The following is a 14,234-nucleotide window of genomic DNA, read 5'->3' as shown; positions in this document are numbered from 1 at the left end:
CCTCATATGAGGTGCCCACACTCAAACGACTAACACCGTCTAATACACGGCGATGGCACACTTTGTAGAAACCCCTTGGTGCCGGATCAATATCACAGATTTCAATTACAATGGGAAAATGATTACTGTTAGTCAGTTTTGCCTTCCGAACAGACCAACTCGGATTTCGAACAAAGTTTCTGCAGAACGTAACATCAAGAAAAGAGAATTGGCCATCACGAACAGAAAAAGTGTAGTCACCAGTGTTGAGACAGCAAAAAGAAGAACCATACATCAAATCTGCAAGAATGTCACCTCTCGTATCAGAAACTGGAGACCCCCAAAGATGCGATTTGGCATTCAAATCACCGCCAAAAATCATCGGAAGGGACATGTTCTCAACAGAGTCAATGAAACTGGAAATAATCGCCTTAAAAGCACCGTTTGAGGTATTAGGTGGTATGTAAGCCGAAACAACACAGACATTTTTCCTCAAATTATGAGTACGAATACCAACCACTTCCCCAACAGGAAATTTGTCCAAAATTGAAAATGATATATCTCTTCTAATGTAGATGCCTACACCTCCATATCCATCACTCCTGTTCTTATAAACATAATTAAAATTACAAATGCTTGTAGTCGAATTATCAGTCAACCATGTTTCAGACAGTAGTGCTATGTCTATCTTGTTAGTCTCAAGAAATAATTCCAAGACATCTTTGTTCTCTCTCTTTCTCAGGCTCTGAATATTCAGTTGTAAAATTCTCATCTTTTCTTTAACAATAATAATACAATGAAAAAAAACAAAATTACACTGAGAGGCTAGTGGCCCCCCCAGCTTTTATCAACTCGACGTCTTGCGTAGCAAAAAAGCGATTCATATCTTGATGAAGATCTTGAATGAAGTTCAAATGGTCTCCTCCGGAGCCATTTGCACCCACAACAATGTAATTATTTAATTTCTTAGCTAATTCATTTATAGCTCTCTCAAAACCAGATGTCTTCAAATTCTCCGCTGCAATAATACCTACACCGTTTGGAGCTTTATACGTCTCACCTTCTTGTAAAGCAGCCTGGTGCTCTTTTTGTGTCCTTCTTGCGTTAGCCTCCTCTCGTTCCTTATTTATATTCAGTTTGGCGACTCGCGCAAACGAAAATTGTTTATGAAGATCTTTTGCTGCATCAAGATTGTTGCTCACATTGCTGTTATTAGCGAAAGGCTTAAAGTTCGGCTTGTGCCGAATGGGGGGAAAAGCCACATCAAGATTTTGATCCAAAATATCAAACCTATTCGAAAAAATGGCAGAATATTTAGATCTTGCCTCTCGGATGGATAGATTCTCAACGACCATGATTTTTTTAATTCTAAAAGCCTTTTCCCTTGCAGGGCAGTCGCGGCTATTGGAAGGGTGCGCCAGTCCACAGTTAGAGCATGTGATCGGGTTACTGCAATTATTCGGGTCAACCACTTCGTGGCGTTGGAAGCAAATACGACAATTAGCAGGTGATTTGCAGTGATCTGCAAAATGGTTAAATCGGAAACACCGATAGCATTGACCAAAGGGGATAAAATGGTGTACCCTCAATTTTGCACCACTATAGTCAATAACCTCTGGCAATTTGCGCCCCTTGAAGATGACCTTCACTCTCCTTGTATTTATGGTCTCTCCTCTTTCTTTTCTAGTCATTCGAATAATATCCAAAATCGTTGTCTCATTGGTTTTTAAATCCTCTTTTAGCTCCTCTGTGGAAATTTCTTCCGGTACATTATAAATAACTCCTACTATAGACACGAAGTGAGCCAATATTCTGGCCTGATATCCACCTTCACTTAAACGGGCATCCTTCACGAAGTTATTTGCCGAAGCACCATCTTTGAAGACAACTTTCACTCTTCCATACCCAACTTTAACAATTTCCAGAATATTGGGTATATTTAACGTTTTGAGGAATCTAGCCGCAGCCATGGTGTTAATCGGCTTTCTTTCGTTGCCAGACGTAAAAGTTTCTAAAAACGTTAAAAAGGGGCCTTCGCTTGTTGCATCATATTCATAAACACGGCTAGAATTAGTCAGCATGGTCGATTGGTTCACCTGAGAACCTCCAGATGTTTTAACATCACGGCGACCCTCTAATCTCGGTACCTTAGTGCCTTGCTTGTCCAGACTTTCCTCTCTTCCTCCTAGTTTATTCCGGCTTCTAGATCTGCATCTTCGCCCAATGTCCGGTGGTGGTGGAATTGGCGGGACATTTGCCTCAGTCCCATTCGGCATTTTTACCGCCTATAAACAAAAATCAGCAAATACACCTTGCCAATAATAGGTAACAATTTTTCTTTTCCAAATCAAAAAGAAAAGAGAAACCAAATAGATAGAATTTCACAATCTTCTTGATTTCGAAAAACCGCAGTGATCAAGTTCCGTGAAGCTCAGCCTTGAAAAAACACAACCTTGCTTGACGAACGACGCTCACGAATGTGCAGCAGACTTATTTATGCATGTGGTGGTGGTGTATGGCCAAATACGAATGTCAGTTTGAAAGAAAAATGAAGTTACGAATGTCGTCCAAAAAGTAATTAGTAACGTGCATCTAAATCTCAACGTACGCGTAATACGCTTGACGTTGGCCATCACATTTTGAACTTCGTCATTTTTACGACGCCGGTCCCGATATATATGTCCTAAGGGTACAGGAGATGGTTGTATGGGTGGTATGCGGGGGGAATATGTACGGCGTCATTGCGCTCGACGCTCTTGACGTTATATACGTATAATGATTCACGCAGAAATTATTATTTTCAATACAAACATAAAATTAATTGATCCAATTAATTCTTTTTATTGAAATTGCTTCAATCACAATGATGGCATCAATCACAAAATTACTTGGAAATTAAAAATATTATTGACTTTAATATTAACTTTCAATTAACTTCTTAATTGAGGTAATCAAACATTTATATATTAATAATTATTTTAAAATTACAAGAAAATAATTTGTAAAATAATTTTCTTGTTGAGCATTTCTTGTTTTGTATTTTGCGATTATAATTATAATTGGTCTTTTCTGTGACTAATGTTAATTTTATTAAAAAGTTAATTGTATCAGTTAAATTTTTCATTGATTACGAGTTTAACTTCAATCATTTTTTTAATTAGAAATATTACGATGATATTGTTACGTTTTTATATTGAGGCGTTTTTAATTACCCGACAATTAAAACACAGTTCTTTTAAATAACGACAATCTACAATTTATTTACTATGACTTCACACTTTACAATTCGTTCACACTGAAGTTATTCGTTTGACGCTTTAATTAAGACTGACTCGTTAGCAGCATGTGAGCGCTTTTATATATGACGGTGTGGCAATACGAGAACATTCTGGTAGCACTACAATATTCTGGTAACGCCATAACATTCTTAGACAAGGCTAGAAGGATCTACGACCATTAAGTTATTCGTCTGGTGGCTGCCAAACACATACACACTCACATAGATATATGCTCGCATTACTACAACAACAATGACAATAGACAATGAGATGAAATGAGAAAGCAAAATAACAAAGCAAAGGGGTTGTTATTCTATGAGAGAGTAAGAACTAACATTTCGGTAAGCAAACAAAAGAACATAAAAGAAATTCAGGAAAATACTAGAAAATGAGTAGATGATTCCAAGAAGTGATAGCGAAATTTTATCGTTACAATTTGAAATTTTAAATTAACGGAAACTAATTTAAATAAACTTATGTCTATAATTATCAAATTCGTCACACTGCCTCCCGCTTAAGCCTGTTCGTCCCGAACAGGCACAGAACCTGTTCCGTAAGGAGCCAATCGTTCCAGATGTACAACTTTCATCTTTGATCTAGGGCTGTCGTCCTTCTGAATCCGGTATACAACATCATTGATCCTCTTGATGACTTTGTATGGGCCTTCCCACTGTGTTTGCAGTTTAGGACACAATCCTTTCTTTCGTTGCGGGTTAAATAGCAGAACCAATTCTTCTTCTTGGAAGCCCTTAGTATTTACAGCACGATCGTATCTCGCCTTCATTCTGTTGCTGACCATTTTTATTTTGTTGCGCACTGATTCGTGAACTTCACCGAAAGTGTTTGGGATGTCGTTTCTGTTTTCTTCCATGGCGAGCTCATTAGGTTTAGCGCCGAATATCAGATCTCCAGGCAACTTTAACTCAGTTCCGAATAGAACATTGGCCGGTGTTCGAGAGGTGGAATCATGAATGGCAGATCTATAGGACAGCAAAAACTTTGGTATATGCTCGTCCCAGTCCCTCTGGCCGTTGTCCACCACTTTTCGAAGATGTTCCTCCAGGGTGCGATTAAACCTTTCTACCATGCCATCGGATTGTGGATGTAATGGCGTAGTCCTCGTTTTCTTGATACCAAGGGATTCACACATCTCTTTGAATATGGCCGATTCAAAATTTCTTCCCTGGTCTGAGTGAATCTCGGACGGCACACCGTAGCGACATATCCAGTTTTTGTTGACCACATCCACAATCGTTTTTGCCTCTTGGTTTGGAATTGCATACACCTCCGGCCATTTGCTGAAGTAATCCATGACCACAAGGACATAACGGTTTCCAGAATCACTTACTGGGAAAGGGCCTGCCACGTCCATTGCTATTCTTTCAAACGGGGCTCCTGGTCTATACTCTTGCATAGGACCTCGACTTTTCCTTGTTGGACCTTTCGCCTTCATGCACTTCTCGCAATTGGCTACCCATTCAGCAATTGATTTCTGGCATCCAACCCAGTAGAATCGTTGCTTCACTTTCTCGGCGGTTTTGGTTATTCCCAGATGACCTCCACTGGGACCATTATGGAACTCCGCCAAAACGTCTCTTATTTTGGAATCTGGAACGATGATCAAATTTCGGCTGCTCTTGCCATCTTCGCTTTCCCATTTACGTTGCAGGGATCCATTGACCAGAACTAAACTATCCCATTGAGCCCAGTATGCTTTCATCAGTGGACTTTCGGCTGCGATGTCTTTCTTGCTGGGTTTCTTATTTTCTTGTTTTGCCGAAATAATTTTTCTCAGAATGGGATCTTTACGTTGCTCTGTTGACCAGTCTGTGCCAGATTCGATGTGTAGCTGCCTGACATTTACAACTGTCTCCTTTGGTTCAGCCTTTGAGTAGCGTCCGTTTTCTACATTGCAATGCCGTCGTGACAAGGCTTGATGAATAACTTGTTTGCCACCTTTTCTATTATCCGCAAAATTTGAATTTGAGTCGCTTGGCTTTGTGGTCGGCTTCTTCTGACTATTGTTTAATGGAGATGGCGAGATTGACCCCGACGTTTTACGCCACGCTTTACATTCCCGGGAAAGATGTCCAGCCTTATCACAGTTATAGCATTTTATTCTAGATTTATTTGCCTGCTGCTTCATTTCTTGCATTATCTGCTTTAGAGCCTCTTTTTCCAATTCAATGACCGATTTCGATTCTTCACACTCGGTCTCTACTCTGCGTACTTTGTGAATTTGAGGCCGTGCCAGCAATCTCGCAGTCTCTTGTACAAGTGCAAATGTCACTGTTTCTGTGAATGTAGCTTTTTGTGCGGCATATGTTGCACATTTTATGTCTGGGTCTCGAATGCCATTCACAAAGGTCTCAATTTTGATGCGGTCCACAAGTGGGTGACTCTCTCCTGGGTATGCCAAAAGCACCAACCGCTCAACCTCTGTTGCAAAGTCTTGTAGAGTCTCATTTGACTTCTGGACTCTTCCTCTTAATTCCATTCTGAAGATGTCCTGCTTGTGCTCTCCACCATACTTGCGTTGAAGTGCCGCTATTACTTCATTATAGTTATTTCTAGAAGCAGCGGGAATGCTTTGTATCACATCAGCAGCATTGCCCTTTAATGCCAATAGAAGTTCAATTGCTTTATCATCGTCATTCCACAAATTTCTACAAGCAACCATTTCGAATTGAAATTTGAAGACATCAAATGACGTTGAGCCATCGAAAACAGGAGTTTTGATTTTTGAGCCCTCGATGACGCGCACTGGACCACCTTTAATTTCCAGCTCTGACATTTTTTTCTCGATGTGCAGAAACTTCTCATCATGAACCATAATTTTCTCATCCACGGAAAGAACTTTCTTATCCAATTCCACAATTTGATTTTCTATATGGTCCACACGTTTCTCCATGCCTTCAGAAATTTGTTGTAATTTTTCGTTGAGAATTCTAGAATTTTCGTCGAATTTTTCTTCCAATTTTCTAGAATTTGTTTCCATTTGTAGGGCATTTTCTTTCAGCAATTTTCTAGAATTTTCTTCCATTTTTCTAGAATTCTCATCCATGATTTTTCTAGAGTTTTCTTCCATCATTTTGCTCAAAACATTGAGCATTGATGTGTAATCCACAACACTCGAAGCCACAGATGGAGTTTCTACACTGCTTGTATTGACGAGTATTGATTCATCAATGTCTTCCTTATAATCAAACTCATGCGTCGCAATGTCCATATTACGCCGTTCAAACTCTTCCAGTAGACGCTTTTGAAGCTGGGCCTTATGCGCTTTACAGACTATCAGTTATTCCGGAGGGAATGTCGGTGTTTGTAAAGAATCTTACAGTATGTCGGATCGATACGACTTGTCGGCGATGACTAAATAATCGGTAAAGGTGTTATCGATCCCCTAAACATGCAGCAGTATCGATTATGCCGTCGGACTTAACTTATAATGTGCACAATATATGGGATATGTTCGACACGAGCACTGTCGTCCGGAATAACTGATAGTCTGTAAAGCGCATTATTGCCTGTTGTCGGCAGCTCCAGTTTGCTCAATTCCTTTTTTAAGTCTTCCACACGAAGCTCATTAAACTTCATTGTAGATTTTTTTTTCCGTTATTTCACTTCCGTCACCAATTGTTACGTTTTTATATTGAGGCGTTTTTAATTACCCGACAATTAAAACACAGTTCTTTTAAATAACGACAATCTACAATTTATTTACTATGACTTCACACTTTACAATTCGTTCACACTGAAGTTATTCGTTTGACGCTTTAATTAAGACTGACTCGTTAGCAGCATGTGAGCGCTTTTATATATGACGGTGTGGCAATACGAGAACATTCTGGTAGCACTACAATATTCTGGTAACGCCATAACATTCTTAGACAAGGCTAGAAGGATCTACGACCATTAAGTTATTCGTCTGGTGGCTGCCAAACACATACACACTCACATAGATATATGCTCGCATTACTACAACAACAATGACAATAGACAATGAGATGAAATGAGAAAGCAAAATAACAAAGCAAAGGGGTTGTTATTCTATGAGAGAGTAAGAACTAACATTTCGGTAAGCAAACAAAAGAACATAAAAGAAATTCAGGAAAATACTAGAAAATGAGTAGATGATTCCAAGAAGTGATAGCGAAATTTTATCGTTACAATTTGAAATTTTAAATTAACGGAAACTAATTTAAATAAACTTATGTCTATAATTATCAAATTCGTCACAATATTTTTTCTGTGCGGTTTTTCCCAATACCATTTCTTTTGATATGAGAAAAACGACTCGTTGCTAAATGCATATGTAGGAAAATCATTTCAAAAACAAAAAAAATATGCTTGGTGTGAACGCCGTACCAGAGAGATTAAAAACACAAGAGAAGGAAACTGTGAAGCGAAACTACGTCAGTTGGTGGCAGTCATGAGAAAAATTTCTCTAATAAGCCTAGTACTAAGATCACGTTTTCGCACGAAAAACTTTTGTACTCCATATAAAAAAGTTAGCGCGGAATAAATGCGAAATCTTTGTTTTGAGCAGTTTCCAACAAATATTTATACGACCCTGGATTTTTCGCACGAAAAAATAGGCAGGCATATTATTTCGCATAAATAAGATAACATCCCTGGGTTTGAGACCCAATATCATGCAGTTTTTGTCGGCGCTTCTCTCAAACATCATACACTTTGCGTCGGCGTCACTCACTAAATCATGTTTCCATTCCAAAAATAGCGCTTCGCCCGCAACGACGGTTATACCAAAGCTGCAGGCATTGTGCGACATCTATACGGTTGACATTTGTTTTCTTTGCTGAAGAGATCGTTTCGTCCTCTTGTGTTTTCTTTCTTTCTGCACGGATGAAAAAGACTTTTTCATATGTTTGGCTATAAACATTATATGTTTGGAACACAAATTTTTAAACACAATATTTTTGAGTGCAAGCATATAATGTTCATAAACTAGCATAACATGTTTGGGACATATATGTTAATATGTTAGAACATATTATGTTTGGGACATAAAATTTTTGTAAATATAATATGCTTGGATGCAAACATATATTAATTTAGAAATAGCCTATAAACATATATGTGTTTAGTAGCTTGGAGCGCTATTTAAAAGGGGCGATATTGAATTAAGTTGGTGGTTGTTGCTTGTTATTACAAAATTAACATTTTATTTTTCCTTGGGCAATTGATCAGCTACTTCTTTGATCCTTACAAACTGTGTGGTCCGCTGTTCGAATCCCCGTCCGGCAAAAGGTAAAATTAAAATAAAAAAAAATCATAAAATTGAATAATTTCTTCTACATGTTTGTATTACAAAAAAGGTGCTAAGAACTAAAAAATCTCGTGGAAGTGAGAAAGATGTCGGGGAATATACAATTGGGCAGAAACAAAATTTTGAGCATTCAGGTCCAAAACCTATGTTGTTAGCACCTATATTACCTGTTTATTTTCATAATTCATTATGATTGTAAATATATAAATAAAATTTTGAGCACAATATTGTTTGGGAGAATTTTTTTTAAGCATATAATATTTTTGGGTGCAAAATGCTTCCAAACATATTATATGGTCACATAATAACATATTGTTTTTTGGAAGACAACATTATTGAATTTGGATGCAAAAATACAAAATGTTTGGAACTTAGACTACCCAAACATATATTGTTTAGACCAATATGCTTTCAAACATATTATATATTGGTAGAGATCAAACATATAAATGTTTGGGCAATACCCAAAAATGTATATGCTTGAAGCAAAATATGTTTGGGAGTATATGTTACAGAAGCGATTTTTTGTGAGGGTGTGGCCGTACATTGATTTCTACCATGGCTGAATAAGGAGGTTGAATCAAGATAACAAAAACAACAAATTTCAATATGTTGTTTACAATTTTAAGAAGTCAAAATCAGCAGATAAAAGAATCGTATGGCATTGGTAAAAGTGGCAATTATTTATTCTTTCAATTGTCCTGAAAAAAAAATTAAAATCCAGAGAAAAATAAAGGTTCAAATTTAATTGTGTCACCTATGAGTGATTGTGAAGTGGATAATTCATCCGAGGAACGCCGATATGAGACAAATAAGACTATAATACCCACCAAAGTTAAGAATGGAAGTCAGTCAAAAACCAGTTTATGATGCAGTTTAAAAACTGATGTGCGTGGTATTTTGGGTCTGGAATATGTTATCAAGATACTCAAGTCATCTTTGAACAATTCTCCAGCTATGAATGCGCGAGTTTGTTTGAGATGCATTTGCTATGCAGTGTCATTTGGAGAGCTGCAATCACCATAAACATATGATTTTGACATCTTAATATTTTGTCGAAATAAAAAAATTGTAATCATATGGGCCCATGATTTTACCTTCTTGTTCAGCCATGATTTCTACAATTACCTCATTATCGTATCATGTGTTTTGAAGACACATTTGTCAACAAAAATCCCATAAGCAATGAAGTTGGCAACTCTGTCTATACGTCATAATAAAAAAAGAGGACTCAATAAATTCCTCTACAGAAATTGGAAACCCGGGAGTCCATACAAGGCGACAATAAACATATCGACTAATAGTTGTAGCAAAAAGAACTTTTTTGTGTCGGAAAAACAATACTTGTCGAGTCCACGTTGTTGTTCACAAATTCTGGAATCTATTTTTGCCGATAGAATATTTTTGTTGCGTTGCCTTTCAAACTTTCTGGGTTCCTATTAAAGAGTGGAATCTGGAATTATATTCACAGATTTCTAATAAGAAAATTGTTGTTGTTCCACAGCCGTTGGATTTCGAATTCATTGGTGGTCGTTGCAATTCATTCGTAATATTATCCTGCGAGATCTTAAAACAGATACTTCTGAAATGAAATGAATGTGTCCTGGATCAATGCATTTATTGGCTCCGTTATCAACAGTACAGTGACAACTTGTGGTTTAGCCGCCACAGAAATTTACAGTGCTTATCAACAACAACGTGTGCAATTGCTTGGAAACTCATCGGGGCTTAGTGTTTTGCAGTCTACATTTGCTGCTTTACATCCCAAAGCTGTATATATACGTTTAGTAGAGAAATCGGCTGAAGCCCTGGAGCATTTCATTTACGCTGCGATTGCATACTTTCTAGTATGCTTAGCCATTTACACTTTGATCTTCCGATACAAAGGATTAAGTCAATTTCGCCTGCCATGGGGTTCAAGCACAGCCAAAAGAGTACTCTTTGTTATTTCACACCCCGATGATGAATGTATGTTCTTTGGACCATTAATATATACACTAACGCGCCAGCAAAAGTGTGAGGTCTATTTACTTTGTTTGTCGAATGGTGAGTCATTATAGCCGAAAATGAAGTAATTGTATTTGGTAACAGTTTTAAGACTTTGATTTTTTTCTTTTAAACATTCAGGCAATTTTGAAAAGAAATCTTCAAAACGACGCGAAGAACTCTGGCAAGCTTGTACCCATTTGGGATTAAATCAGGGCAACATAATACTAGTCAATGCCACCAATTTGCCTGATGATCCAAATGTAGATTGGAAAACAGATATTGTAGCAAATATCATATTAAATACCGTGGAAACGCTGAGCATACAAGCGGTTTTTACTTTCGATCGTGATGGGGTTAGCCAACATCCGAATCATTGTGCTGTATACTATGCTGCTGCATCGTTGTGTTTAACTAATTTATTACCAAAAGGTGAGTATAGAAAATATATGTAAGACCAATATATTTTCATTATGCTATCAAAGTTTGGTTTGTTGTTTTTTAACTGATTTCTATACTTGAGCACTTTTTTCTAATATGAAATGCTCAAATTTTTCGTTTCAATTTCTGGGGGATTTAACAACAATTTAAATATACTTTTTGAGGTTTTACAGTTCTCTATGAGAATTTCTAACTCTCTTAAATATTCGCTTAATCCATATAGTAATAACCAATTTTGTCCAATTTCATTCTCAACTCGTGTAACAAGTGGTGGTGTAGCAGTCCGTTCACGGTTGTCACAGTTGGTAGAGTTCAGATTGGTAGAATTCTTGATGTTTTAAAAGATTTTGCAAAATATTCCTCTCCAAGTAAGAAGTATTTCATAATTTTTCTACAGAAATAATATTTTGACAAAATTTTCTATGGAAATAAAACTTTGACAAAATTTTCTATAGAAATAAAATTTTGACAAATTTTTTATAGAAATAAAATTTTGGCAAAATTTGCTATAGAAATAAAATTTTGACAAAATTTGCTATAGAAATAAAATTTTGACAAAATTTTCTATAGAAATAAAATGTTGACAAAATTTTCTATAGAAATAAAATTTTGACAAAATTTTCTATAAGAATATTATTTTGACAAAATTTTCTATAGAACTAAAATTTTGACAAAATTTTCTATAGAACTAAAATTTTGACAAAATTTTCTATAGAAATAAAAGTTTGACAAAATTTTCTATAAAAATAAAATTTTTACAAAATGTTCTATAGAAATAAAATTCTGACAAAATTTTCTATAGAAATAAAGTTTTGACAAAATTTCCTAGAGAAATAAAATTTGGACAAAATTTTCTATAGAAATAATATTTTGACAAAATTTTCTATAGAAATAAAATTTTGACAAAATTTTCTATGGAAATAAAACTTTGACAAAATTTTCTATAGAAATAAAATTTTGACAAATCTTTTTATAGAAATAAATTTTTGGCAAAATTTGCTATAGAAATAAAATTTTGACAAAATTTTCTATAGAAATAAAATTTTGACAAAATTTCCTAGAGAAATAAAATTTGGAAAAATTTTCTGGAGAAGTAAAATTTTGATAAAATTTTGACAAAATTTTCTATAGAAGTAAAATTTTGACAAAATTTTCTATAGAAATCAAATTTTGACAAAATTTTCTATAGAAATCAAATTTTGACAAAATTTTCTATAGAAATCAAATTTTGACAAAATTTTCTATAGAAATCAAATTTTGACAAAATTTTCTGGAGAAGTAAAATTTTCTATAGAAGTAAAATTTTGATAAAATTTTCTATAGAAATCAAATTTTTACAAAATTTTCCTGAGAAATAAAATTTTCTAGAGAAAATATTTTGACAAGATTTTCTATAGAAACCAAAATTTTACAAACTCTTCTATAGAAACCAAAACTTTACAAACTATTCTATAGAAATAAAATTTTCCACAGAGATAAAATTTTGACTAAATTTTCTAGAGAAATAAAATGTTGACAAATGTTATAAAAATAAAATTTTCGTTTTGTTTTGTTATTGTTGGTTTGTACTTCAATCATATTTGTTGTTTTGATCTCAGCTTAAAAACCATTGCGTTGACTAAACTACAAGAGTAGCTTAACCAACAGAGGATAATATTGTTTGTCAAATTTATGTGGATAAAGCCCTATAGACTGCAAGATGGTTGGATGGACGCACGTTTCGGAATTAACACATTCCTCATTAGCAAAACTATCAACCAATTATCAGAACAAATTCTGGTAGTTCACCAAACCCAAAGTGAACCACACTTGAACCTTCCGAAAGAAGGTTTATGATAGTCGGCTTTTGCCGAAATAAATTTTGTACAAACATTTTGACAACATTTTCTATAGAAATAGAATTTTGACAAAATTATAGGTTTTATTCTTATTAACAAAATTTTCTGGAGAAGTAAAATTTTGACAAAATTTTCTATAGGTTTTTTTGGTAGTTTTTTGGCTCGAGTGGCAACCGTGATTGCATTTTGAAACGCTATGAAAATTGTATTTAGCTCCACTTATTGAAACAAGAATAAGTCTCATGATGTTCGTAGAAAATGTGTTAAATAACCATTATCAAAATTTTCAAAAATCGATCTCCACGTACTGAAAATTCATTGTCAGACAAAACCCTCAAATTTCTTACTCATATTTATTTTTTTTTTTTAGATTGTAAATTATATGCCTTGGACTCTATAAACATCGTTAGGAAATACTTATCAATTTTAGATATAATATGTACATGTTTTATGGCAAGACATTGGTAAGTGATAAACTAACAGAAATTATAATAATAATATTAAAATGTTCCCTACGGTTTCTCATTATTTAACAGGTGCATTTTAAGCTGGCAACAAGCTTCAGTTGTTCGCAGTGCCATGAGAAAGCATGAGTCCCAAATGAAATGGTTCCGTTGGCTTTATATATATTTTTCACGGTATATGTTCATCAATTCAATAAGGGAAGTTAATCTAACCGATGTGGAACTGGAGATGCAAATTCATGATAATTAAAAATTCTAAGCCCTAAGTGTATAGAAAATACACACAAAACTAAGGACGAGTACAACAAATATTTGCCAAGGAAAACATTAGCAATAATAAACATCGAAGATGATGATGATAATAAGGTGATTTTAGCACTGATATTGATGATATTGAAACCAAATATACAGTATACCTACAAATAGAAAATGCACCAAACGCAATAATAATAACAATACACTCAAAAAAAAGGAGACAACCAACTACCTTCAACCGTAACAACAACAAAAGATACCATAAGCAAAAAGAATATAAGATTATAGAAATCTTAGAGATGGCTATCATGAATGTTCCAAGTTTTAGATAATACTAAGAAAACCTAACAAATAATCATGACAAATTGATTGATAAGAAAGACGATGATGCAAACGTTGAGTATGAAGATGATTAAAATAATTCAAAATGGTGATTTTTTAAGGAGGCAGCAGCAACGCTTTACACGCCCCATTCATACACACACACAGACACTTAATATTTATATACTTTAAATGAAATTTGTATATAGATTTTATTAATACTATTATTTTATTTTTTTGTTATGTACACAGATGCGGTAGTAACGTAACGTGAAGAAAAAAAAGATTTATTGTTTTTTTTAAGAGACTCCTATAAAATTTGTATAAGAATAAAGATTTGTATACATATACAATATGTGTATATAAGGGCCTGAACAAAAAT

The 14,234-nt window shown here is 34.9% G+C and overlaps 1 protein-coding gene across 1 annotated transcript; it reads left to right on the top strand.

Moving 5' to 3' along the window:
• The first annotated feature begins 9,745 nt into the window (after positions 1 to 9,745).
• Positions 9,746 to 14,234, top strand: PIG-L (phosphatidylinositol glycan anchor biosynthesis class L). The gene is made up of 4 exons (XM_075290126.1): positions 9,746 to 10,593; positions 10,675 to 10,965; positions 13,183 to 13,276; positions 13,349 to 14,234. Exons 1-4 carry the CDS (start codon positions 10,140 to 10,142, stop codon positions 13,524 to 13,526), a joined length of 1,017 nt encoding a protein of 338 aa, XP_075146241.1. The 5' UTR covers positions 9,746 to 10,139; the 3' UTR covers positions 13,527 to 14,234.

This window comes from Haematobia irritans, chromosome 1 (assembly GCF_050003625.1).
Source record: "Haematobia irritans isolate KBUSLIRL chromosome 1, ASM5000362v1, whole genome shotgun sequence".
In the NCBI taxonomy this organism is placed as follows: Eukaryota; Metazoa; Arthropoda; class Insecta; order Diptera; family Muscidae; genus Haematobia; species Haematobia irritans.
The sequence above is the reverse complement of the archived record's forward strand: the minus strand, read 5'-3'. Positions and strand labels throughout refer to the sequence as shown.

What these genes read in the sequence shown, in the direction of transcription:
- PIG-L (XM_075290126.1), top strand. Translation starts at nt 10,140, where the DNA reads ATGAATGTGTCCTGGATCAATGCATTTATTGGCTCCGTTATCAACAGT. An exon ending in TTTACTTTGTTTGTCGAATG is followed by an intron (nt 10,594 to 10,674) that starts GTGAGTCATTAT and finishes TTAAACATTCAG; the next exon opens with GCAATTTTGAAAAGAAATCT. An exon ending in TGTTTTATGGCAAGACATTG is followed by an intron (nt 13,277 to 13,348) that starts GTAAGTGATAAA and finishes ATTATTTAACAG; the next exon opens with GTGCATTTTAAGCTGGCAAC.